Source organism: Dicentrarchus labrax, unplaced genomic scaffold (genome assembly GCF_905237075.1).
Source record: "Dicentrarchus labrax unplaced genomic scaffold, dlabrax2021, whole genome shotgun sequence".
Taxonomy (NCBI): Eukaryota; Metazoa; Chordata; class Actinopteri; family Moronidae; genus Dicentrarchus; species Dicentrarchus labrax.
Genome location: NW_026136760.1, coordinates 92,652 through 120,366, shown reverse-complemented (window position 1 = coordinate 120,366; position 27,715 = coordinate 92,652). Strand labels below are relative to the sequence as shown.

General features: G+C 42.7%; 2 protein-coding genes across 2 annotated transcripts in view; both read right to left on the bottom strand.

Annotated features, from left to right (window-relative positions):
• Positions 1-594: 594 nt before the first annotated feature.
• Positions 595-27,340, bottom strand: LOC127359663 (phospholipid transfer protein-like). The gene is made up of 15 exons (XM_051393645.1): positions 27,144-27,340; positions 24,722-24,847; positions 24,205-24,304; positions 23,788-23,925; positions 22,992-23,147; positions 12,441-12,492; positions 12,131-12,319; positions 10,889-11,059; positions 10,679-10,729; positions 10,101-10,253; positions 9,581-9,648; positions 9,420-9,459; positions 9,246-9,297; positions 9,041-9,117; positions 595-831 (listed from the first exon to the last, which is right to left on the bottom strand). Exons 2-15 carry the CDS (start codon positions 24,831-24,833, stop codon positions 631-633), a joined length of 1,560 nt encoding a protein of 519 aa, XP_051249605.1. The 5' UTR covers positions 24,834-24,847; positions 27,144-27,340; the 3' UTR covers positions 595-630.
• Positions 5,659-27,715, bottom strand: part of LOC127359670 (uncharacterized) — a 60,215-nt gene continuing 38,158 nt past the window's right edge. The window contains exon 2 of the mRNA XM_051393660.1: positions 5,659-7,346. Coding sequence (XP_051249620.1) covers positions 5,713-6,618 — 906 coding nt within the window. The 5' untranslated portion in view covers positions 6,619-7,346 and the 3' untranslated portion in view covers positions 5,659-5,712. The remainder of the gene's footprint in view (positions 7,347-27,715) is intronic.

Sequence of the window (27,715 nt, the reverse complement as noted above, 5' to 3'; positions counted from 1 at the left end):
ACTTTAGTTTCTCTCACTGAAGAAGTGACAGTTATCAGTTACTTTCCTCACATGAAACACTCAAATCAGCATAAATTAGATCCACAGGGTGTCGCTAATAAAGCTGATTCACCTTTTTCGTCCTATTATTACTTTTACTTTATCTACTTTTCTCAGAGAAATTCTCATTAAAATACATTTTGCCAAATCAACTGGGTCTCTGTAGACCTCGATTGGTCTGTGGAGCTCTGAACCTGCAGTTGGGGTTTGTGGCCGTCTCCATGTTGGTGTTTAGTAGCCAGCAGAGGTCACGTACAGCGAGTTGAGCTGGACGGACTCACTGATGGACCAGCTGTCAATCACAAGGTAGCCCCGCCCTAAAGCATACCCTGCTTTATGGTCTGTTTTAGTTTGTTCTTGTCCTCTGAGGGAACCACATTGTAATCTACAGATATTGTGCCCCCCCCCCCATTTACAGTCCAGGAACTTTAGACTGGCTGACGATTCAAGAGGAACAGGTCCTAGAGAACAGTTCCCAGAGAACAGGTCCACTGTTGTACTTTTACTACTGCATAAGAGTTAAATCTAAAATCAGTGATCACATGAGAACGAGAGTTATTGAGCATTAATCAGTTTATTATTGGTTTTGGTTTAATGATGATGCCCAGCCGGTTGCTGAGCGCCTCCCGCCAGATGCTGAGCACCTCCTGCCGGTTGCTGAGCGCCTCCTGCCGGTTGCTGAGCACCTCCTCCAGCAGCTCCTCCTGTGTTTATGTTGCTCATCACCAGCTCCACCACCTTCTCCCCTCCAGAAGGAGCTAACCTCAGACTGCCCCCCACCACCAGGTAGCCCTGCACACACACAGGGAGAATCAGGTACTGTTAGTGTACTGTTGTAGTAGTAACGGAAGAAAGTTGGGGGCAGTATCTTGCTCAAGGACACTTCGATATGCAGTGAGAGGAGCCGGGGATTGACCAGCCAACATAACAGGTAGTATTACTGTAGTAGTAACAGGTTGTATTGCTGTAGTAGTAACAGGTAGTATTACTGTAATAATAATAATAATAATAATAATAATAATAACAATACATTTTATTTGTAAAGCACTTTTCATAAAATAATCTCAAAGTGCTACAGAAACCAAGAAACAAAATCAGCAACCAAGAATAATTCAAGTGATAAAATACATTAAGAAAAAAAAAAAAAAAGTCTAAGGACAACTTAGGAATGCCTGCCTGAACAAGAAAGTTTTAAGCCCCATTTTAAAAGTGTTCACAAACTGGGGTTTTCGCAGATGTTCAGGGAGGGAGTTCCCATGGTGCGGAGTCTTGAGAGGGGCTGATGGAGGAGGTTTGTGCTTTGGGACCGGAGGTTACGGGTGGATGAGTGAGGGGTAAGGAGGTCTTTGAGGTATTGCGGGGCGTTGCTGTAGATGCAAAGGTGGGTGATTAGGGCGATCTTGTATTGGATTCTTGAGGTTATGGGGAGCCAGTGGAAGTTCTGAAGAATAGGGGTGATGTGGTCGTATTTACGGGTTTTCATCAGAGTTCGGGCAGCACAGTTCTGAATGAATTGAAGTTTCTGAAGGTGTTTATTGGGTATACCGATGAGTAGGCTGTTACAGTAATCAAGCCTGGAGGAGATTAAGGCGTGGACGAGTTTTTCTGCGTCAGAGAAAGTGAGGAAGGGGCGGAGTTTTGAAATGTTCTTGATATGGAAAAAGCAGGTTTTGTAAAGATGTTTGATGTGGTTTGCAAAGGTCAGTTGTGGGTCCCGTTTCACACCGAGGTTGGTAACTGTGGTTGAGAGGGGGATGTCTTGACTGGAAAAGGAGATGGAGGTTATGAGTGATGACTGGACCTGATGAGGGGTGCCAATTTGTATGGCTTCAGTTTTAGAGCTGTTCAGCTGGAGGAAGTTGTGACTCATCCACGCCCTAATCTCCTCCAGGCAGTTGGAGAGGGCTAGAGATGATGGTGAATAGGGAGCAGATGATGACGAGGGAGCAGGTGATGATGAAGAGACCGGGGTAGAGGATAGGTTGGGGTTGGTTCGTAGGTATAACTGAGTGTCATCAGCATAACAGTGAAAAGAGATACCGTGTCGGCTGATGACACGACCCAGTGGCAGCATATATAAGATAAAGAGCAGGGGTCCTAGGATAGATCCTTGGGGGACACCACAAGTGACGGGGGCTGTTTGGGACCTGGCAGATCCCAGGCTGACGTACTCTGTCCTGTCAGTGAGGTATGAGGTGAACCAGTCCAGTGTGGAGTGACGGAGACCAATGTCGGTGTGGAGGCGGCTTAGGAGGATATGATCGACAGTGTCAAAAGCCGCTGAAAGGTCGAGGAGGATGAGCAGGGAGGGGGATCCAGAATCTGCAAAGATGAGAAGGTCATTGGTTACCCTCAATAGTGCTGTCTCTGTACTATGGGCAGTGCGAAAACCAGATTGGAAAATTTCAACAGTGAATGACGTTGAAGATGTTCGTGTAGCTGTGCAGCAACAGCTTTTTCAAGCACCTTGGACAGGAATGGAAGATGGGAGATGGGCCGGTAGTTGGAGAGGCACTCTGGGTCGAGGTTGGGTTTCTTCAGGAGAGGTCATGGATCTCTGCGATAAAGAATGGGTGAGGTTTGGGTGGCCGGTATACCAGTACTGCATTTATCTTGGAGGGGGTTTTGATTTGAAGGCCAGATATTCAAAAGAGGACACATCAGGTAGAGACAGAGGAGACAGCTTGAGAGCATTGCGGTAAATAACTGCCAGGCCACCACCTCGACCAGTGCAGCGAGCCCTCTGCAAGTAACTGTATCCAGGGGGACAAGCTTCATTTAATGATGAAAAGACCTCAGGTTGGTGCCAGGTCTCAGGTCAATGTCTTTCTCAAGAATATGATCATATATCAGGCTTGATTTATTTGACAGGGACTGGGCATTAAAAAGTTAAGTTTTGATGTGGGATTTGTGGTCAGTAGACCTCTGGATGGGACGGAGCAGGCTGGAATCCACTCCTCGCCTTCCATCATACACAGCATGCCGTAGTCTCGCGATGTTGCCGGCGATATTCCTTACCACGGTGGCAGACGAGACGGGACCGGCGTCGGGAGGATGGATGAAAATAAACTTTCTCCGCAAGCTTCCAGCTTTAAGCTGCGCCAGGGTAGCGGGTCCGTTCACTGGAGCAAGCATCGGCGATGGCTCCGAAGACAGGGCAGATCCATCGGCTGCATACAAACCGGGCAGGGGGAGAAAATCCGAGGCCCGACTCAGCCAAGGAGGAGGCTCTCAAGTGAGCTTGAAGTCGGGCAATCATACCGGCGCTTTTCCCACGTCTTCTAGAGCGCTTTCTCTGGGGGGGTGGGCACAACAGCCAGTGTCGGTGTTCGGATCCATAGGATCCGTTGGAGGGAGACTTTTGGTCGCGGTCCCTCCGGGGAGAGACTGTAGGCAGTCGGCGCAGGTGATCAGGGATATCCGCCAGCACCGGTGTTTGCTGGTCGAACAGTGGCTGATCAGATGGCAACAGGGTCTCTGACCAGGCCCTGAGGTCGAGGAGGGTTTGGCGATCATATGCCAGCAGAGCGGATACATATCGGAAGGCAAAAAGTACTAGGAGCAAAACAGACACGACAGCAAAGGAGCGAGGCGGACGGCTTGCCAACACGGGAGCCATCTTGACAAGATGCATCTTGATAAGAGGTTATGGGGAAGAATAGGGGTGATGTGGTCGTATTTACGGGTTTTCATCAGAGTTCGGGCAGCACAGTTCTGAATCAATTGAAGTTTCTGAAGGTGTTTATTGGGTAACCTGTAGTAGGAACAGGTTATATTAATATCCTGAGGTCTGACAAGAGATACAGAAGTATTTGCTGCTATATCAATAACTCGCCCTCCACACTCAGATATAAAAAAGATGTTATTTGTATTATTTATTCAATTCAATTCAATTCAATTTTATTTGTATAGCGCCAATTCATAACAGAAGTTATCTCAGGACACTTTTCAAATAGAGCAGGTCTAGACCGAACTCTTTAAAACATTAATTACAGAGACCCAACAGTACCACCATGAGCAAGCACTTGGCGACAAGGGCAAGGAAAAACTGCCTGTTAAAAGGCAGAAACCTAGGACAGAACCTTCGGCTCTAGGTGGGTGGTCGTCTGTCTCGACCAGTTGGGGAGAGAGAGAGAGAGAGAGAGAGAGAGAGAGAGAGAGAGAGAGAGAGCGCGAGAGACAGACAGACAGGTGCACAGCAACAACAGTATTGGCAATGGCAATCTAGCAGGACCATGGCAGGAGGCTCCACCAGGATCGACAAGAACCTGCGAGACGAGAAAGCACAAGAACTCTGGGGAAGAAGTGAAGTTGGTAACATGCATTAATGGAACATGAATGAGTGCAGAAAGAGAGGAAGGGAGGAGCTCAGTGCACCATGGGAAATCCCCCGATAGTCTAGGCCTATAGCAGCATAACTAAGGGATGGTTCAGGACTCACCTGATCCAGCCCTAACTATAAGCTTTATCAAAGAGGAATGTCTTAAGCCTACTCTTGAATGTGGTGAGGGTGTCTGCCTCCCGAACCACAAATGGAAGCTGGTTCCACAGGAGAGGAGCTTGGTAACTGAAGGCTCTGGCTCCTGTTCTACTTTTAGAGACTATAGGAACCACAAGTAGCCCAGCATTCAGAGAACGTAGTGTTCTAGAGGGGTAATAGGGTACTATGAGCTCTTTAAGATATGAAGGGGCCTGACCATGAAGAGCTTTATAGGTGAGGAGGAGGATTTTAAATTCTATTCTACATTTTACAGGGAGCCAATGCAGAGAAGCTAGTACAGGAGAGATGTGATCTCTTTTTCTAGTTCCTGTCAGTACTCATGCTGCAGCGTTCTGAATTAATTGGAGCGTTTTAATGGACTTATTGGGGCAACCTGAAAATAAAGAGTTGCAGTAATCCAGCCTTGAAGTAACAAATGCATGGATTAGTTTGTCTGCATCTGTCTGTGATAGTATGTGTCTAATTTTTCTAATATTACGTAAATGAAAGAAGGCAGTCCTAGAGGTCTGCTTTATGTGGGAGTTAAATGATAAATCCTGATCAAAGATAACTCCAAGATTCCTGACAGTGGTGCTAGAGGCCAAGTTAATGCCATCTAGAGTAACTATATCTTTAGACAGTGAGTCTCTAAGGTTTTTGGGGCCAAGAACAAGAATTTAGTTTTTTTCTGAGTTTAACATCAGAAAATTGCAGGTCATCCAGGATTTTATGTCCTTAAGACATGTTTGTAATTTAGATAATTGATTATTTTTATCGGGCTTGATTGATAGATATAACTGCGTATCATCTGCATAACAGTGAAAGTTAATGGAGTGATTCCTAATAATGTTGCCTAAAGGGAGCATATATAAAGTAAATAGTATTGGTCCAAGTACAGAACCTTGTGGAACTCCATGACTAACTGTAGTATTTATTGAAGATTCATCGTTAACATGAACAAACTGCGAGCGATCTGATAAATATGACTTAAACCAGCTTAGTGCGGTTCCTTTAATGACAATTTGATGCTCAAGTCTCTGTAAAAGAACAACATGGTCAATGGTGTCAAATGCAGCACTAAGATCTAATAATACAAGTACAGAGACAAGTCCATTGTCAGAAGCAATCAGAAGGTCATTATTAACTTTAACCAGAGCTGTCTCTGTGCTGTGATGAACTCTATTTGAGGATTTTCAATCAGGATTTAAACTATTGTTATGTAGAAATTCACACAACTCTTTGGCGACTACTTTCTCCAGAATCTTAGAGAGGAAGGGGAGGTTAGAAATCGGTCTATAGTTGGCTAAAACCCCTGGGTCAAGAGTGGGCTTTTTAAGAAGGGGTTTAATTACATCTACTTTAAAGGACTGTGGTACATATCCTGATAATAAAGAAAGATTAATCATATCCAGTAAAGAAGTGCCAATTAAGGGAACAACTTCTTTAAGCAGCCTAGTTGGGATCGGGTCTAATAGACAGGTTGATGGCTTCGATGAAGAAATGATTGAAGTTAAGTGATGAAGATCGATAGCAGAAAAACAGTCTAAATATATATCTAAGTTTACATTGACAGAAGTCCCTGAACTTGGAGAGCCACTGATAACTGTTGATGGCAGTTGGTGATTAATTTTCTCTCTAATAGTAATAATTTTATTATAGAAGAAGCTCATGAAGTCATTGCTACTTAAGTTTATGGGGATATGTGGCTCAATAGAGCTGTGACTCTCTGTCAGCCTGGCTACAGTGCTGAAGAGGAACCTAGGGTTGTTCTTATTTTCTTCTATTAGTGCTGAGTAATAGGCTCCTCTGGCATTACGGAGGGCCTTTCTATAAGTTTTAAGATTATCTTGCCAATTTGAGCGATATTCTGATAATTTGGAAGAGCGCCATTTCCTTTCAGATTTCCTAGCTATTTGTTTTAACTGGCGGGTTTGGTGGTTATACCAAGGTGCTAGTCTCCTATGTTTTAATAATTTCCTTTTTATAGGAGCGATAGAGTCTAATGTTGATCGTAGTGAGCCTGTAGCACTATCGACAAGATTATCAATTTCAGAGGGACTAAAGTCGTTATAGGACTCTGTTAAATTCAGACATGGCATTGAATTAAACACTGAAGGAATCTCCTCCTTAAATTTAGCTACAGCACTGTCAGATAGACATCTGCTGTAGGACGTTTTGCCTAATGGCTTATAATCTAATAGTATGAATTAAAAGTTATTAAATAATGGTCAGATAGGAAAGGATTATGCGGGAAGACTATTAAATGTTCAATATCAATGCCATATGATAAAACAAGGTCAAGAGTGTGATTAAAACAATGAGTTGGTTTATTTACACTCTGACAGAAGCCAATTGAGTCTATTAATGATATAAATGCATTACTAAGGCTGTCATTGTCAACATCCACATGAATATTAAAATCACCTACAATAATTACTTTATCTGATTTAAGCACTAAACTTGATAAAAACTCTGAGAATTCAGATATAAAATCAGAGTACGGTCCAGGAGCGCGGTACACTATAACAAATAGAACTGGCTGCAGTGTTTTCCAGTTTGGGTGAGAAAGACTAAGAACAAGGCTTTCAAATGAATTATAATTTAGTTTAGGTTTAGGGTCCATTAAAACGCTCGAATCATATATGGCTGCTACTCCACCTCCTCGGCCAGTGTCTCGAGGAATGTGAGTATTAATATGACTGGGGGGGTGGATTCATTTAGGCTAACATACTCCTCGTGGGACAACCAGGTCTCAGTAAGACAAAGTAAATCAATATCATAATCTGATATTAATTCATTCACTAAAACAGCTTTAGAGGACAGAGACCTGATATTTAACAGTCCACATTTCATTCTCTTATTTTGTGCTACTGAGGAGTCAGTTTTAATTTTTATTAGGTTTTTATGTTGAACTCCTCTTGTTTTTATTTCTTTAAATAATTTAGGTGGTCGGGGGACAGACACAGTCTCTATGGGGTTTTGGGTGGGTGACTGTTCTAAAGAAAGTGCAGAGAAGTGTGTAAGACAGCAGCTCTGCTTCCTGGTCCTAACTCTGGACTGTCAGGTTTTAGAAATAAACTTATAAAATAAACCATATTTCTAGATAAGAGAGCCGCTCCATCCAAAGTGGGATGGATGCCGTCTCTCCTAATCAGACCAGGTTTTCCCCAAAAAGGCTTCCAGTTATCAATGAAGCCCACATCGTTTGCTGGACACCACCTCGACAGCCAGCGGTGGAATGACGTCATGCGGCTATACATGTCATCACTGGTCACATTGGGGAGGGGTCCAGAGAAAACTACGGTGTCCGACATTGTCTTAGCATATTTACACACCGACTCCACATTAATCTTAGTGACCTCCGATTGGCGTAAACGGGTGTCATTACCGCCGACGTGGATAACAATCTTACTGTATTTACATTTATCTTTAGCCAGCAGTTTTAAATTTGATTCAATGTCGCCCGCTCTGGCCCCAGGGATACATTTAACTATGGCCGCTGGCTTCGCTAACTTCACGTTTCTGACTATGGAGCTGCCAATAAGCAGAGTTGGTTCCTCAGCGGGTGTGTCGCTGAGTGGGGAAAATGTATTAGAAACATGAATGGGTTGGTGGTGACCCGTGGGCTTCGCCGTTTTAGTCTTCCTTCGCTCAGTCACCCAACCTCCCTGTCTTCCCGGCTGCTCGGGATCTACCGTAGGATCTACCGGAGGAACTACCGGGGGAACTACCGGAGGAACTACCGGGGGAACTACCGGAGGAACTACCAGGGGAACTACCAGGGGAACTACCGGAGGACGGCTAACAGAAGCTACCTTCGGTCGGACCGCACCGGCTACTGGGGGCTGGCTAACTATAGCAGCTAAAGATATCTCCGTGGTGCGGTACCATTCCTCTAACTCACTAAGCCTCGCCTCCAGCGCAGTAAATAAACTACATTTAATACATGTACCATTATCATTAAAGGAGGCAGAGGAATAACTGAACATCTGACACACTGAGCAGGACAGAGGAGAGGGAGAGGGAGAAGCCATAGCTAACTGCTAATGCTAATGCGTGTATGAAAAACTTTGAAAGTAGTGAAAAGTCGCTAAAAGAAGGAGAAACTCCGAGTGTTTAGGTAGAACTAGTCTACGTTTAAATGTTAAGCGGGAGAATAACCGCTGTAACGAGTAAAACTAATGTATATTTAGCGTTCACTGACAGAGCTACAGCACCAAACAGTGTACACAGAGCAGGAAGTGAACCGGAAATGAGTCAGTACGCTTACCGTAGCACGTCAATAGTCATATTCATTCGTCTTTAGTTGGAACATGAAGACTACAAACTTCTACTAAAATGAGTCTGGGGTTAAAGAACGTAACTTGACGTCTGAGGCTGATACTGGAGTTCATTAAAAATATAAACATGTTTGATCAGAACCATGAAGTATTGTACATGAGTGTATTGATCAGGCAGCAGAGATACAGATACACTGTTTATAGAACAATATAACAGTTTAATGTAAGGAAGCAGACTCACATTCTGATAGACGATGTTTCCCTGAGTGAAGCCCATTCCTTCAGGTAGAGGGATATGTAGTCCTTTATCAAAGAGCCCTGAACACACACACACACACACACACACACACACACACACACACACACTCTGACTTTAATGCCTATATATAATATAATATAATATATTATAATAGAGAGGAGCTCATCATCAGTGTGTCAGTGCTCACCACGCAGGAAGGTTTTCACTTTGGAGGACAGGAACCAATTTAAAGGTTTCACCTGCACACAAACACAGAATACATTATTACACAAACACACACACACACACACACACACACACACACACACACACACACACACACCTCATCCTCTCTCTCTCACACACACACACAGGTTCTTACCATAATGTCTTTGATCATACTTGAGGTAGCGATAGTACAGCTGAAACAATATAGACAAGTTCAGCTTAGCATGACTGCTAATGGGATGTGTGACTGTGTGTGTGTGTGTGTGTGTGTGTGTGTGTGTGTGTGTGTGTGTGTGTGTGTGTGCGCGCGCTTACTCAACGTCGTCTGAAGGGAGGATCAGGTAGTTTTCTTCGACAGCGACCTTCAGAGCAACCGTACAGCTCTGGAGGAGAAAGAATAAGAACAAATACTTTGATTGGAAGACTGGAAGAAAGGTCCCGCCCACCTGCTCGTCTCATTACTGGCAGTTTGTCAGTGGTTGGTCAAAGTCAGTACACCGACAGACTGGTAGTAATGGACAAACTGTGGACAGAAAAATATGCAGCAGATTGTTTTTCTGATCAGTTATTACGGTCACTAGTAAAGACGATCATGAATCAATACAACCACAAATCTATCCGATCATGACTTAATACAATCATGAATCAATATGACCATGAGTCAATACAGTCAGGAATCAATATGATTGCAGATCAATATGATCACGAATCAATACAGCCAGGAATCAATACGATCACAGATCAATACGATCACAAGTTAATACGATCACGAATCAATGTGATCATGGATCAATATGATAACGGATCAATACGATCAGTTAAACAGTTTTCTCACCGCCTCCATTGACAGGACGTCCTGCCCTGCAGACACTTTGCCGCTGACTTTCGGGACTTTGAGAATCACTCCTTTATCTCGAGTGATGCTGATCTCAGGAACCTCGACAACGACCACTTCACTGGACATCGGATTCATCAGGTCAAACGGATGCTGCAACCAAATAATAATCAATAATAATCAATAATGCAGAGGAGGAAACAACATCAGTGATATCACAGTAAAAGGCAGCAATCCTTTCTCCTGAACCATTGGACCTGAACCATCGGCTCAGTCCTAGCTGCTTTAGATCAGAGTTATTGATCCTGGGCCACATACAGGACCAGTAAACCGCTGCATTACAAAGCAGGTTGCAGTGGTTACGACACTGTGCGCATTGTATTGTGTATAAAATCAACACCGTTGTCAGAATACATAAGTTAGTATCACGTTAGCTGGGGAAGCTAACGTTAGCCAACTAACATATCCACTGAGATTTTGCTAGCGATAAATATATAAATAAATATAATAAATATTAAAAGCCTGATTAAAAATGATTCGCAGAGGGAATAATAATAATAATAATTAATAATAATTACCGTAAACACTTGCAGAAATTTCAGAAAACCCCACAAAATCGGCTGCGTCACCTGGTGAGGAGGACAGAGGATCAGTTCCAACACAAATTATTTTATTCCACTGAAATAACTTGAGTGGTCTGGACTTTCACAGTAAAGGTCTGAACTTGTCGAGGCTGTGGTTCATGTTGGTGAATCAGATTAAGGTCTATAAAGGTTCAGGTGGTTCACCTGGTCAGTCTTGCTCATGGCCCCTGCCCTGTGGAGCGATGTGGTGGCGCTGTTCAAGAAGAACTCAGAGATGCCCACATAAGCCATCTGGTCAGTCTGTGTGAAAACTGATTCTTCACCTTTTCTGATTGAATCAGGGTCAACGTTGCTGCCCGGTGTGGACACAAAACCCTGAAACACACACAGATCCGATTATATATATATGTAATACCATACCATATTCACTGTGCAATCTATTGCCCATGTGCAACTGCTGCTGCTAATATTTGTGTTATCTGTTGTTGTGGATTCTTACTGTTTTTTCTCTTGTACATTTATTATTTTCCTACTCTTACTGTTTTTTTATACTTATTTTTGTTTGTTTCTCTATCCACTTTGCTGCTGTAATATTGGAATTTCCCAATTGTGGGACAAATAAAGGAATATCTATCTATATCTACAGAGATATTCATGGCTGTCCAGAGGGAGGAAACAGGAAGTACTGTTTGTGTTTCCTGTAAAAACAGGCAGTAGGGAGAGACTTGTCACTGATATTGATTGGTGTTAACAGCAGCCAATAGCAGCTAGCGCTATGAACTAGCATCAGTGTTGACCTTTCAGTGAACACAGCCAGACCTGGGACCGAACACAATCTCAGAGACCGACCGAATCCAGTATCAAGGTGGTTTTCTTGTTGGGTTTGACTCCTGGCATCCCAGGGCTGAGTCAGTTAGCTTAGCTGCACGGCTGACAGAGCTAACAGCAGTTAGCGGTAACTCTATAAATGACCTCGGTACTGTAAAGTTCTTCCCTGTCAGTCTCGGAGGCTGTGTTCGAACCCGGGCCGGCTGCTGAGCCCGTTTCTGTCGGCAACTACCGACAGATACAGTTAGCAGAAGTTAATTAGCGGTTAGCTACTCTAGCTACAGTTATCTGTCCATCAGGAAACTCTGTAAATCACAGAGAGTTGAAGCTGAGCAGCCGGAGGATGTCAGAGGGAAAACAAGGACATATTTTTTCCATAAAATCTGATCCAGTTTCACCAGAATCATTGAATACAGTTAGAAAGTTCAGCTAACTAACAATTGAATGATTGTAAATTAGCACAAAATGCTAGCAATTTGCTAACAACAGGTAGCAGAATCTGTCTTCCTGTATGTCATGAGTAGACAGAAGAAGTTGAATTAATTGATTGAAACAAGCTGAGGTCAGACAATCAAGCAGCACAGTGTGCGTGATCTACGTGAACAGATTGTTTCTTACTCTGAAAGGAATATCGAGGCTGTTGGCGCTCACTCTCACGTCTCCGCTCACAGAATAATCGATGATGATTTCTTGTCCTCCGGGCACATTCAGCTTCGAGGTCAGCTCGCTGGGCAGATTCATCCTCATGGTTAGCTGGTCTGACATGGAGTTAACTTGAGGAATGAAATTCTTAATAGAAGGACAGATCTGCAGGCAGACAGACAGATGGTGAAAGTGTAGTAAAAATAGTGGCGATAGGAGCAAATTTTGAAGGTGGGATTGAGAGAGACGTCAGATCCAACTGTGGTGAATGTCGGTCGGGACAAACCTGCTCCTGGATGTTTTTCTTGATTAATGTCTTGAAAAGGTCCACCACATCCCTACAAAACAGATCAATCACTGATTAATAAGAGACAATTAGACTGGAATATGACAACCACTGATGATATGTTCCCTCAGGATAATTTCTAATAACGTTATTAATCCAATCACTTTTCCTCTAGCGCCATCACCAGGTTAGGGACCAAATACCAGCGCAGCTGCTGTTTGTTTCTACATATAATCAAATACAAATTAAAGCCCCTGCAGTGCGGTGGTGTTACGGTTATGTGTAGACCACACCTTACAAACATTCACTTGATCAGATGATGATCGTCACACACGACTTACTTCCTGTTTCCAGTAGGGGGCACTATGAGTATGACTGGATACTGACACGTAGATGTGTTCAGGGCCGTGGACAAAGTGCATTGAAGTTACAACGACTTTCTGCCACCACGCCACGGACACGCTGTTCAAGATTCTGATAACTTTTCATCGTGATGATCTTCAGATTACTCTGACACATTAGTTGATGCGATCAATTCTCTGCGAGGAATCTGTTAAAATACAACTCGTGGAAATGGCAAAAATGACACCAAAATTGTACGTTACATTCAACATAAACAACTTCCTGTATGGTTTGGGGTATGGGTCCAGGAGGAACCCCCAAAAACTGTTAAAAGTAAACACTTACATTTGCCAAGTAGCCATCATCAGTGCCTTGTTTTAATCCAATTCAATTCAACTCAATTCAATTCAATTTTATTTGTATAGCGCCAATTCACAACAGAAGTTATCTCAGGACACTTTTCAAATAGAGCAGGTCTAGACCGAACTCCTTATAACATTATTTACAGAGACCCAACAGTACCACCATGAGCAAGCACTTGGCGATGGGGGCAAGGAAAAACTGCCTGTTAAGAGGCAGAAACCTAGGACAGATCCTTCGGCTCTAGGTGGGTGGTCGTGTGCCTCGACCAGTTGGGGTGAGAGAGTGAGAGAGAGAGAGAGAGAGAGAGAGAGAGAGAGAGAGAGAGAGAGAGAGAGAGAGAGAGAGAGAGACCTTTAAAAATAACTTTATTTTGTTATTCTCAAAGATAAATCAAAGTCAGGTGTGCATCACTGAAACAGATAAAACAAACAAACAAACCACAACAAAACAACAAAGTACGCAAACAAAAAAATAAAATAAAATAAAATAAAAACAACAATATCTGACTAATCAAAAAGAGAGCAGCAGCTATCCTGCCCCCCCCCCCACAGAGCACAACACTCCTCCCTCCACCCAGAGCGCTGAGAAAGAGTCCAGATCACCAACATTGTGATGATAAACATGTTCAACTTTGAGACGAGCAGCAACCATCCCCTTCATCACCTCCTCACCCTCAATGCATCCTGAACCCTTCAACTTGTTTTTCCTGAAGATCGAGATAGCGAGTTTAGCCACCGCAAACACAAAGTTCACCAGAATACACACATGCTTTTTCCTCACCAGGTATTTGGGACCATAAATAAACAACTCTAAAGAAAAATTTTCCCCAAAACCTGAAACCCAAGACTCCAACAGCCCCAGCAGACCAGTCAAGCGGGGACACTGGGTGAACAAATGAACCAGGGATTCCTCGTGAGCACAGAACGGACAGCCCACCCCATGACCAGGGTCCAGGTGTGCTATGTGTCTGTTCGTAGCTATTGCACCATGTATGATCCTCCACTGGAGGTCAGCCGCCCGTTTTTCAACAGGCAATTTTTACAAGGACCTCCAACTGCCTGTCGGGGACTTATTCGGGCCAAACACCTCGGTCCACCTCGACAAAGGAGCCCAGATGACACCTTCACACAGAGCTGATACAGCGGCTTCTTCTCCACGGACTCCAACTTCCCAAACCTGGGAGTAACGAAAGTCGAAAAGTCCTACCACTCCCCCACCACAGGAGCAACAGTTAAGGCTGGAAAGCTGTAAGGGCCTCCTGCATCCCATGGTTCATCACTTTTAAAGTTCTTGGCAGGGAATCACAGACCTCCTTTACCAGTCTGTCCAGGTTCCTAGTGGACCTGATGTTCATCCTTTGAGCCAAACCCTCGAGAGACGTCCTTACATCATTTTTGCTCTTATATGCACCAGTCCCTGTCCTCCTTCCTCCACTGGAAGTTAAAGAACTGCAGCTCGAATCCAGTGCTGTCCAGTCCAGAAGAAATCCACCAGATGCTTCTGGACGTCATCGACCAGGCTCCCTGGTCGTGGACCTGGATTGATTGGACGTGCTACGGTAAGCGTACTGACTCACTTCCGGTTTACTTCCTGCTCTGTGTACACTGTTTGGTGCTGTAGCTCTGTCAGTGAACGCTAAATATAAATTAGTTTTACTCTTTACAGCGGTTATTTACCCGCTTAACATTTAAACGTAGACTAGTTCTACTTAAACACTTGGAGTTTCTCCCTCTTTTAGGGACTTTTCACTACTTTCAAAGTTTTTCATACACTCTAGTTTCATTAGCATTAGCAGTTAGCTATGGCTTCTCCCTCTCCCTCTCCTCTGTCCTGCTCAGTGTGTCAGATGTTCAGTTATTCCTCTGCCTCCTTTAAAGATAATGGTACCTGTATTAAGTGTAGTTTATTTACTGCGCTGGAGGCGAGGCTCAGTGAGTTAGAGGAACGGCACCGCACCACGGAGATATCTTTAGCCGCTATAGTTAGCCAGCCCCCAGTAGCCGGTGCGGTCCGACCGAAGGTAGCTTCTGTTAGCTCTGTAGTTCCCCCCGGTAGTTCCCGAGCAGCCGGGAAGACAGGGAGGCTGGGTGACTGAGCGAAGGAAGACTAGAACGGCGAAGCCCACAGGTCACCACCAACCGCTTCACGTTTCTAATACATTTTCCCCACTCAGCGATACACCCGCTGAGGAACCAACTCTGGTTATTGGCAGCTCCATAGTCAGAAACGTGAAGTTAGCGAAGCCAGCGGCCATAGTTAAATGTATCCCTGGGGCCAGAGCGGGCGACATTGAATCAAATTTAAAACTGCTGGCTAAAGATAAACGTAAATACAGTAAGATTGTTATCCACGTCGGCGGTAACGACACCCGTTTACGCCAATCGGAGGTCACTAAGATTAATGTGGAGTCGGTGTGTAACTATGCTAAGACAATGTCGGACACCGTAGTTTTCTCTGGACCCCTCCCCAATGTGACCAGTGATGACATGTATAGCCGCATGTCGTCATTCCACCGCTGGCTGTCGAGGTGGTGTCCAGCAAACGATGTGGGCTTCATTGATAACTGGAAGCCTTTTTGGGGAAAACCTGGTCTGATTAGGAGAGACGGCATCCATCCCACTTTGGATGGAGCGGCTCTCTTATCTAGGAATATGGCGAAGTTTATCTCTAAAACCTGACAGTCCAGAGTTAGGACCAGGAAGCAGAGCTGCTGTCTTACACACTTCTCTGCTCTTTCTTTAGAACAGTCACCCACCCAAAACCCCATAGAGACTGTGTCTGTCCCCCGACCACCTAAACTATTTAAAGAAATAAAAACAAGAGGAGTTCAACATAAAAATCTAATAAAAATTAAAACCAACTCCTCAGTAGCACAAAATAAGAGAATGAAATGTGGGCTGTTAAATATCAGGTCTCTGTCCTCTAAAGCTGTTCTAGTGAATGAATTAATATCAGATTATGATATTGATTTGCTTTGTCTTACTGAGACCTGGTTGTCCCACGAGGAGTATGTTAGCCTAAATGAATCCACCCCCCCAGTCATATTAATACTCACATTCCTCGAGGCACAGGCCGAGGAGGTGGAGTAGCAGCTATATATGATTCGAGCGTTTTAATGGACCCTAAACCTAAACTAAATTATAATTCATTTGAAAGTCTTGTTCTTAGTCTTTCTCACCCAAACTGGAAAACACTGCAGCCAGTTCTATTTGTTATAGTGTACCGCGCTCCTGGACCGTACTCTGATTTTATATCTGAATTTTCAGAGTTTCTATCAAGCTTAGTCCTTAAATCAGATAAAGTAATTATTGTAGGTGATTTTAATATTCATGTGGATGTTGACAATGACAGCCTTAGTAATGCATTTATATCATTGATAGACTCAATTGGCTTCTGTCAGAGTGTAAATAAACCAACTCATTGTTTTAATCACACTCTTGACCTTGTTTTATCATATGGCATTGATATTGAACATTTAATAGTCTTCCCACATAATCCTTTCCTATCTGACCATTATTTAGTAACTTTTGAATTCATACTATTAGATTATAAGCCATTAGGCAAAACTTCCTACAGCAGATGTCTATCTGACAGTGCTGTAGCTAAATTTAAGGAGGAGATTCCTTCAGTGTTTAATTCAATGCCATGTCTGAATTTAACAGAGTCCTATAACAACTTTAGTCCCTCTGAAATTGATAATCTTGTCGATAGTGCTACAGGCTCACTACGATCAACATTAGACTCTATCGCTCCTATAAAAAGGAAATTATTAAAACATAGGAGACTAGCACCTTGGTATAACCACCAAACCCGCCAGTTAAAGCAAATAGCTAGGAAATCTGAAAGGAAATGGCGCTCTTCCAAATTATCAGAATATCGCTCAAATTGGCAAGATGATCTTAAGATTTATAGAAAGGCCCTCCGTAATGCCAGAGGAGCCTATTACTCAGCACTAATAGAAGAAAATAAGAACAACCCTAGGTTCCTCTTCAGCACTGTAGCCAGGCTGACAGAGAGTCACAGCTCTATCGAGCCACATATCCCCATAAACTTAAGTAGCAATGACTTCATGAGCTTCTTCTATAATAAAATTATTACTATTAGAGAAAAAATTAATCACCAACTGCCATCAACAGTTATCAGTGGCTCTCCAAGTTCAGGGACTTCTGTCAATGTAAACTTAGATGTATATTTAGACTGTTTTTCTGCTATCGATCTTCATCAGTTAACTTCAATCATTTCTTCATCGAAGCCATCAACCTGTCTGTTAGACCCGATCCCAACTAGGCTGCTTAAAGAAGTTGTTCCCTTAATTGGCACTTCTTTACTGGATATGATTAATCTTTCTTTATTATCAGGATATGTACCACAGTCCTTTAAAGTAGCTGTAATTAAACCCCTTCTTAAAAAGTCTACTCTTGACCCAGGGGTTTTAGCCAACTATAGACCGATTTCTAACCTCCCGTTCCTCTCTAAGATTCTGGAGAAAGTAGTCGCCAAAGAGTTGTGTGACTTTCTACATAACAATAGTTTATTTGAGGATTTTCAGTCAGGATTTAGAGTTCATCATAGCACAGAGACAGCTCTGGTTAAAGTTAATAATGACCTTCTGATTGCTTCTGACAATGGACTTGTCTCTGTACTTGTATTATTAGATCTTAGTGCTGCATTTGACACCATTGACCATGATATTCTTTTACAGAGACTTGAGCATCAAATTGGCATTAAAGGAACCGCACTAAGCTGGTTTAAGTCATATTTATCAGGTTGTTCGCAGTTTGTACATGTTAACGATGAATCTTCAATAAATACTACAGTTAGTCATGGAGTTCCACAAGGTTCTGTACTTGGACCAATACTATTTACTTTATATATGCTCCCTTTAGGCAACATTATTAGGAATCACTCCATTAACTTTCACTGTTATGCAGATGATACGCAGTTATATCTATCAATCAAACCCAATGAAATTAATCAATTATCTAAATTACAAACATGTCTTAAGGACATAAAATCCTGGATGACCTGCAATTTTCTGATGTTAAACTCAGAAAAAACCGAAATTCTTGTTCTTGGCCCCAAAAACCTTAGAGACTCATTGTCTAAAGATATAGTCACTCTAGATGGCATTAACTTGGCCTCTAGCACCACTGTCAGGAATCTTGGAGTTATCTTTGATCAGGATTTGTCATTTAACTCCCACATAAAGCAGACCTCTAGGACTGCCTTCTTTCATTTACGTAATATTAGAAAAATTAGACACATACTATCACAGACAGATGCAGAAAAACTAATCCATGCATTTGTTACTTCAAGGCTGGATTACTGCAACTCTTTATTATCAGGTTGCCCCAATAAGTCCATTAAAACGCTCCAATTAATTCAGAACGCTGCAGCACGAGTACTGACAGGAACTAGAAAAAGAGATCACATCTCTCCTGTACTAGCTACTCTGCATTGGCTCCCTATAAAATGTAGAATTGAATTTAAAATACTCCTCCTCACCTATAAAGCTCTTCATGGTCAGGCCCCTTCATATCTTAAAGAGCTCATAGTACCCTATTACCCCACTAGAACACTACGTTCTCTGAATGCTGGGCTACTTGTGGTTCCTATAGTCTCTAAAAGTAGAACAGGAGCCAGAGCCTTCAGTTACCAAGCTCCTCTCCTGTGGAACCAGCTTCCAGTTGTGGTTCGGGAGGCAGACACCCTCACCACATTCAAGAGTAGGCTTAAGACATTCCTCTTTGATAAAGCTTATAGTTAGGGCTGGATCAGGTGAGTCCTGAACCATCCCTTAGTTATGCTGCTATAGGCCTAGACTATCGGGGGATTTCCCATGGTGCACTGAGCTACTCTCTTCCTCTCTCTTTCTGCACTCATTCATGTCCCTTTAATGCATGTTACTAACTCCACTTCTTCCCCGGAGTTCTTGTGCTTTCTCGTCTCGCAGGTTCTCGTGGATCCTGGTGGAGCCTCCTGCCATGGTCCTGCTTGACTGCCATTGCCAATACTGTTGTTGCTGTGCGTCTGTCTGTCTGTCTGTCGCTCTCTCTCTCGCTCTCTCTCTCTGTCTCTCTCTCTCTCTCACCCCAACTGGTCGAGACAGACGACCACCCACCTAGAGCCGGAGGATCTGTCCTAGGTTTCTGCCTTTTAACAGGCAGTTTTTCCTTGCCCTTGTCGCCAAGTGCTTGCTCATGGTGGTACTGTTGGGTCTCTGTAATTAATGTTAAAGAGTTCGGTCTAGACCTGCTCTATTTGAAAAGTGTCCTGAGATAACTTCTGTTATGAATTGGCGCTATACAAATAAAATTGAATTGAATTGAATTGGTGGAGATAAAGCCTTCAGCCTGTGCCATAGTGTCGAGGCGACCAAGTTATTAATGACCAAAACTTGTCCCCTGCATGACAGCTGAGGCAGCAGCCAATGCCATTTAGACAACCTAGCACACACTTTCACCACTACACCCTCCCAGTTCTGTTGTTGGAAATCCTGATCTCCCAGATACACCCCGAGAACCTTCATCCCATTCCTCTTCCATTGAAGTCCTGATGGAAGAACAGGCCTCATGTTTATGTTTAAAGAGCCACAGTACAGGGCCTCACATTTAGCCCAGTTAACCTGAGCAGAGGAGGCTCTTTGGTACAGTCTAAGGCTTTCTCTCAACAAGCACACATCAGCTTGTCCAGTTATGAAAATGTTTACAACATCAGCATAAGCAGCCAATGTTAGAGGCAGGCTGAGTGGACTGTTGGGCAGATGGAAACCTTTGAGTTTGTTTGTTTCTTATGTTGTTAAGCAAAGGTTCAATAGCCAAGCTGTACAACTAACTGACCAGAGAGAGGGCAGCTCTGCCTTATTCCCCTGTGGCCTGTATACGTGTACTCAGCCACCCCTCAACTTTCTCCATGCAGCTTGCGCCATTGTATAACAAACCCACCCATGATGTGAAAACCTCTCCAATACCAAAAGCACGAAATACTGAAAACAAATATGCATGAGCAATCCTGTCAAAAGCCTTTTCCTGATCAAGTGACAGGATGCTGATGTTTATGTCCAACACTTTACTGATGTCGATTACATCCCTCAACAGGAAGAGATTGTCCATTATTGTTCTCCCAGGGATGCAGTAGCTCTGGTCCATGTGCACCATAAGGTCAATGTTTTGTTTAAGTCTGTTAGACAGAGCTCTGGACAGTATTTTGTAGTCCATGCACAGAAGTGCCACCGGCCTCCAGTTTTTCAATTCAATTCAATTCAATTTTATTTGTATAGCGCCAATTCATAACAGAAGTTATCTCAGGACACTTTTCAAATAGAGCAGGTCTAGACCGAACTCTTTAACATTAATTACAGAGACCCAACAGTACCACCATGAGCAAGCACTTGGCGACAAGGGCAAGGAAAAACTGCCTGTTAAAAGGCAGAAACCTAGGACAGATCCTCCGGCTCTAGGTGGGTGGTCGTCTGTCTCGACCAGTTGGGGTGAGAGAGAGAGAGAGAGAGAGAGAGAGAGAGAGAGAGAGAGAGAGAGAGAGAGAGAGAGAGAGAGAGAGAGCGACAGACAGACAGACAGACAGGTGCACAGCAACAACAGTATTGGCAATGGCAGTCAAGCAGGAGCATGGCAGGAGGCTCCACCAGGATCCATGAGAACCTGCGAGACGAGAAAGCACAAGAACTCCGGGGAAGAAGTGGAGTTAGTAACATGCATTAAAGGGACATGAATGAGTGCAGAAAGAGAGAGGAAGAGAGTAGCTCAGTGCACCATGGGAAATCCCCCGATAGTCTAGGCCTATAGCAGCATAACTAAGGGATGGTTCAGGACTCACCTGATCCAGCCCTAACTATAAGCTTTATCAAAGAGGAATGTCTTAAGCCTACTCTTGAATGTGGTGAGGGTGTCTGCCTCCCGAACCACAACTGGAAGCTGGTTCCACAGGAGAGGAGCTTGGTAACTGAAGGCTCTGGCTCAATGAGGCCAGGTCTCCTTTTTTTGGTAGTAGAGAGACAACAGCGCTCCGACACAAGGCTGGCAGCTCCCCTCTTTTAAAACACTCTAAAAAGACTGACTGAAGATCTGGACCAAGGACGCCCCAGAACTGCTGGTAGAAATCAGCCCATCTAATCCCGGAGCTCGTCCTTTAGCCAGCTGCTGCGCCGATGTGGTCAGCTCCTCTAGGCTCAGCTCTATCCATGTCCGCCTTCTCTCCATCGTTGAGCTGAGGAAGACCCTGTAAAATCTCTGCAGCACAGCTCTGGTCAGTCCTCAGCCCTGAACAGAGAGGAATAAAAGTCTACTGCATGTTGTCTCATTTCTGCCGGGTCTGTTGTCATCCTCCCATCAGGAAGACGCAGACATGCCATACGTTTTTTCCTCGCTTCCTTCTTTTCTTGATTAAAAAAGAAGGCAGTTGGAGCATCCATGTCTTTCAGTCCGATGAAGCGGGATCCTATGAGTGCCCCCTTCACTCTCTCCTGTAATAAAACATTGAAGTCTCTTTCCCCCCCCCAAGATGTCTTTGTTTGACTGGACATCTATGTGTTTCTCACACTGCCTAATTTCCTCTTCTAGTTTTTTAAAAGCTGCTTTAGCTTTAGCTGTGGACTAAGATGTATACTTCTGACAAAAAACCCTGATGTGTGCCTTCCCTAATTCCCACCACTGACCTAAAGAAACAAAATGCCCTTTCTTCCCTCTCCAGTTATCCCAAAACAAACAAAACTGTTGACAGAAGGTCTTGTCCTGAAATAATTTATTGTTAAAATGCCAATAAAGGGATGTTTTTCCTGTTTGAGAGGAGATTAAAGTGGCCATGATTAGATGATGATCTGTAAAACCTACTGGTGTTATGGAGCTTTTTAAAAATTGAACCACTATAAACAAATTAAAAACTCACCTGTACATGCACAATAAAGAGGAAAGAAAATAAAGTTTAAACCAACAGAACAAAAGAGAAGTTAAGAAAGGTTTAGGAAAAACTGCAGCGACCACACCGTGTGCAGCCTCACTCTCAGAGAGAGAGACAGGTGCACAGCAACAACAGTAGCAACAACTACACTAATAGTAGTGACTGATGATGATGAACATGAAGAAGACGATGACAATGAAAACAGCAACGATGGGGGACAATGAGTAGTGACAATAGTAGTCTAATAAAAGTTAACTGTAGTCTAATAAGTAAACTGTTGGAAACGCTCAGATCATTTTTATCTTAACCAAAACTAGTCAGTTTTATGGGTCTCATAAATGGGTGTCGCAAAACGGCTCGACAGCACCCCCTAAAGACCAGCCCCTGCAGACCAGACAAACAAAAAAGTATCTTGGAGCCCTATCCCAAACCCAACAGGAAGTCGGCCATTTTTAATTTAGTGTGCACTTTTGGTCGTTGTATCTTAACGAGCTCGTCTGAAAGAACTGATGGATCAGTGCACTCTAAATGGTAAATGGACTTGTGTAGTTTCCTTTCTAGTCTTCCGCCCTTTCGATTTCACTCTTTGTCTAAGAAACAAGAAGTAATAAAATATCAACAAAGTAGCCCCAGTGGCATGTTATGCAAAAACTGGTACGCACGTTACAGGAAGTTGTACTCCGCTGTACTTTGTTCAGTCAGCCCCAGACTTCACACTTCACCCCGAACACATCAATTCAATTAAATTCTATTCAATTTTATGTGTATAGCGCCATTTCATAACAGAAGTTATATGTGCTAGTATTCAGTCATAGTGCCACCTACTGCAAACAGGAAGTAAGCCTTGTGTGACCATCCTTATCTGATTTACATCAATAAACAAACAGTGAACGTGGTCTTAATCTAGACCTTGTCTTAGTCTCGTGTTACCCCATTTTGCCGTGGGACACAATCAGGATGTCATCAGCTTTGAATTCACAATTCCCCATCTCCACTTTCAGATGTCCTTGTGGGTCCCGGTTGAGATTCACTTCAATGGTGGTGCTCAGACCTCGTCCTGCTATAGAACTCCTTCCACGATCAGGACTGCAACAAAAAAACAGTGAAATTGATCCCAATATAAAGAGAGTAAACACTCTGTTAGCTAGCTGCTGTATCTTGCTGGACTCAGATCCAACATCTGGAACATCTACACTTTTTATCTCATAATGCCTGCTGGAGCTAAACCCCGGAGAGTAAAGAGCTCATCAACCATCATTAATAACACTGAATCCTTCGTGTTTCTGCTCTCCACCAGTGAGATTACCAATGTTTAACTAGTCTACTAATTACAAATATCCCTTGTAGAAGAGGAGCCGCTGCCTCTGTAGATGAAAGGTAACAAACACACAGCAATTCCTATTATCAGCTGATTAAACACTAATGAACACACACTTATGGATATTATATTACACTAATGTTACACACTGATATTTTACAGTTTAAAGTGTTAAATTAGCAGAGTTTTAAATGGATTTTGGTGTGAAAACAGCAGCGTGTTGAAATTCTCTTTGGCTGTGAAACTGATGATAAATAAAATACAAAATTTATGTATAAAATAATCATTTCACTCCATGAAACACTGTAAAAATACTGATATTGATGATATTGCAGCTAAAATGAAATATAATCCTTCACAGTTTGTGTTTGCTGAAGAATCATTATTAAATGTAACGTTTATACGTACTTAATCCGTCCCACTTTGGCTTTTCTCTTAAAAGCTGCAGTGAAAGCCAGATCACTGACTTCAAAATGGACGCCTGAATTGTCCCGGAAGGTGAGATCAATCTCGTCTTTACTCACCGACAGACAACTGAAGGTCAGACTGAGGAGAGGAGGAGTTATTGTCAGAAACAATGAAGAGGTTTCGTTGGAATAAACAACTTTATGATTGACAAGGAAGAGAAAAAGAAAATACAAATTAAAAATACAAACTGATTCTTTTTAAAAAGGAACCTTTCATAATTCATAATTTCATAATAATTATTATAATGATAATAACAATATAATGATACTAATAATAACAATAACAACAATATAATGACACTAATAATAACAACAACAACAACAATAATAATAATAATATTAATAATTAATAATTTACCCTGAAATGTCGTATTTTGCGTATTTTTTATCCAGAATAGAAATATCGTCCCACGGTTTGTTCAGCAACTCTTTCAGAAACGCCATCACAACTTCTTTCACTGTAAAACACAGTACAAATACTTTACTGAGTACAAATACTACACTGAGTACACAGAGTACAAATACTGCTAATACTTCACTACAGTATAAATCTTTGAGTTTTTGTTATCTATATCAATCGTTAGAGCTCATAGATTAGCCTAGCACATAGCATATGTAAGTACAGAAAAGGAGGAAGTTGACCAAGGCTTGGTAAAAGAGAGGTGGAGCTAATGAAGGTCCAATCATCCTCATATTCATATAATGAATAATTCATAAAATAATAATTTACCATAATGAATAATTAAGATAATGAATAATCAATATAATTAATAATTAATAAGTAAATGTTATTAAAACTGGACAGAATACAGTAAAATAAAACTGAATTGTTGGCAGTGGCTTTAATAGATGTTTTGTTGCAGTGCAGATCTTACAGACATCCTGCGCTGCGTCGGTGATTCGAAGTTTAACGCCGCTGTGCTGGAAGACGGCGAGGGACGAACTCAGGAAGAACCAGAAGAAGAGTGGAAACACAGAGGAAGTCATTGTGACACAAAAACCTGAAACATAAGAAGAAGTCAGCATATACAGTGGGTACGGAAAGTATTCAGACCCCTTTAAATTTTTCACTCTTTGTTTCATTGCAGCCATTTCCTAAAATCAAAAAAGTTCATTTTATTTCTCATTAATGTACACTCAGCACCCCATCTTGACAGAAAAAAACAGAAATGTAGAAATTTATTAAAAAAGAAAAACTGAAATATCACATGGTCATAAGTATTCAGACCCTTTGCTCAGTATTGAGTAGAAGCACCCTTTTGAGCTACTACAGCCATGAGTCTTCTTGGGAATGATGCAACAAGTTTTTCACACCTGGATTTGGGGATCCTCTGCCATTCTTCCTTGCAGATCCTCTCCAGTTCTGTCAGGTTGGATGGTGAACGTTGGTGGACAGCCATTTTCAGATCTCTCCAGAGATGCTCAATTGGGTTTAGGTCAGGGCTCTGGCTGGGCCAGTCAAGAATGGTCACAGAGTTGTTCCGAAGCCACTCCTTTGTTATTTTAGCTGTGTGCTTAGGGTTATTGTCTTATTGGAAGGTGAACCTTCGGCCCAGTCTGAGGTCCTTAGCACTCTGGAAGAGGTTTTCTTCCAGGATATCTCTGTACTTGGCCGCATTCATCTTTCCTTCAATTGCAACCAGTCGTCCTGTCCCTGCAGCTGAAAAACATCCACATAGCCTGATGCTGCCACCACCATGTTTCACTGTTGGGATTGTATTGGGCAGGTGATGAGCAGTGCCTGGTTTTCTCCACACATACCGCTTAGAATTAACGCCAAAAAGTTCAATCTTGGTCTCATCAGACCAGAGAATCTTATTTCTCATAGTCTGGGAGTCCTTCATGTGTTTATTGGCAAACTCTATGCGGGCTTTCATATGTCTTGCACTGAGGAGAGGCTTCCGTCGGGCCACTCTGCCATAAAGCCCCGACTGGTGCAGGGCTGCAGTGATAGTTGACTTTGTGGAACTTTCTCCCATCTCCCTACTGCATCTCTGGAGCTCAGCCACAGTGATCTTTGGGTTCTTCTTTACCTCTCTCACCAAGGCTCTTCTCCCACGATTGCTCAGTTTGGCTGGACGGCCAGGTCTAGGAAGAGTTCTGGTCGTCCCAAACTTCTTCCATTTAAGGATTATGGAGGCCACTGTGCTCTTAGGAACCTTGAGTGCTGCAGAAATTCTTTTGTAACCTTGGCCAGATCTGTGCCTTGCCACAATTCTGTCTCTGAGCTCCTTGGGCAGTTCCTTCGACCTCACGATTCTCATTTGCTCTGACATGCGCTGTGAGCTGTAAGGTCTTATATAGACAGGTGTGTGCCTTTCCTAATCAAGTCCAATCAGTTTAATTAAACACAGCTAGACTCCAATGAAGGAGCAGGACCATCTCAAGGAGGATCAGAAGAAATGGACAGCATGTGAGTTAAATATGAGAGTCACGGCAAAGGGTCTGAATACTTATGACCATGTGATATTTCAGTTTTTCTTTTTTAATACATTTGCAAAAATTTCTACATTTCTGTTTTTTTCTGTCAAGATGGGGTGCTGAGTGTACATTAATGAGAAATAAAATGAACCTTTTTGATTTTAGCAAATGGCTGCAATGAAACAAAGAGTGAAAATTTTAAAGGGGTCTGAATACTTTCCATACCCATTGTATATCTAATATATACGGTATATATATATAATATGACAGGCACTCTTAAGGATTCAATAAACTAATAATAATCAATTATCATTTACTTTGTTACAAAACACACACACACACACACACACACAAACATTAATCAGTTTAACAAAAAAACAAGAAAATATATTTTTTAAACTTTATTGAGAAACCTTTTTGGACAATATAATATATAAAACATTAAAGAATAGTTTGTTTATGTAGTTAATGGATGTTTAAAGGTAAAATATCTTAGTGTATGTATGTAAATGAATATATTGTATATTTAATATTAATTTAAATCTAAAGTAGGTTTTCAGTTCCAAATGATACAGAAGAAGTTCTTTCTGTCAGTTTATTCATCATATCTAACAGTTCTCCCACATTAATACGTTCTACCGCCCCAACAGTAATCTAATTAATAAAGTATATACACACATATATACATATATAATACAAATATTATGCAAATATATAATGCACACTGCATTCATAACACACTGTACCTACGTCTGGAGACACAATATTCTTTTATGAATACAAAGTTATTCACAGTTAAACAGCAAAATATCACAGTGACTCCAATTTACTACATATAAAGCAGCAAGACGAAGAAGAGGAGGAGGAGAAGGTTACCTGAGGAGTGTCTGCAGAGTCTCCAGCAACTCTCCCAGTGGCTCTCAGCTCTCCCAGTTGCTCTCCCAGTGGCTCACAGCTCTCCCAGTTGCTCTCCCAGTGGCTCTCAGCTCTCCCAGTGGCTCTCCCAGCAGCTCTCCCAGTGGCTCTCAGCTCTGCCAGTTGCTCTCCCAGTGGCTCTCCCAGTGGCTCTCAGCTCTCCCAGTAGCTCTCCCATTAGCTCCCCTCTACTTATACTCAGTTAATTCATGCAAACCATCAAACTGCTCAATGATCAGACTCCAACGTTTGACCAAATATGGACGTTTGTGTCTGAAGGTCAGCGGCTATCGGTTGAAGACATTCAAATAAAACCAGATTAGAGCTTCAGCAAACATTCAGCAGGAGGGTAGGAGGAGGAGCAGGAGGAGGAGGAGGAGGAGGAGGAGGAGGAGTAGGAGCAGGAAGAAGAAGAGGAAGAGGAGCAGGAGTACGAAGAGGAAGAGGAGGAGGAGCAGGAAGAGGAGCAGGAGGAGGAAGAGGAGGAGGAGTAGCAGGAGGAGGAGGAGGAGGAGCAAACGTTAGAATGATCA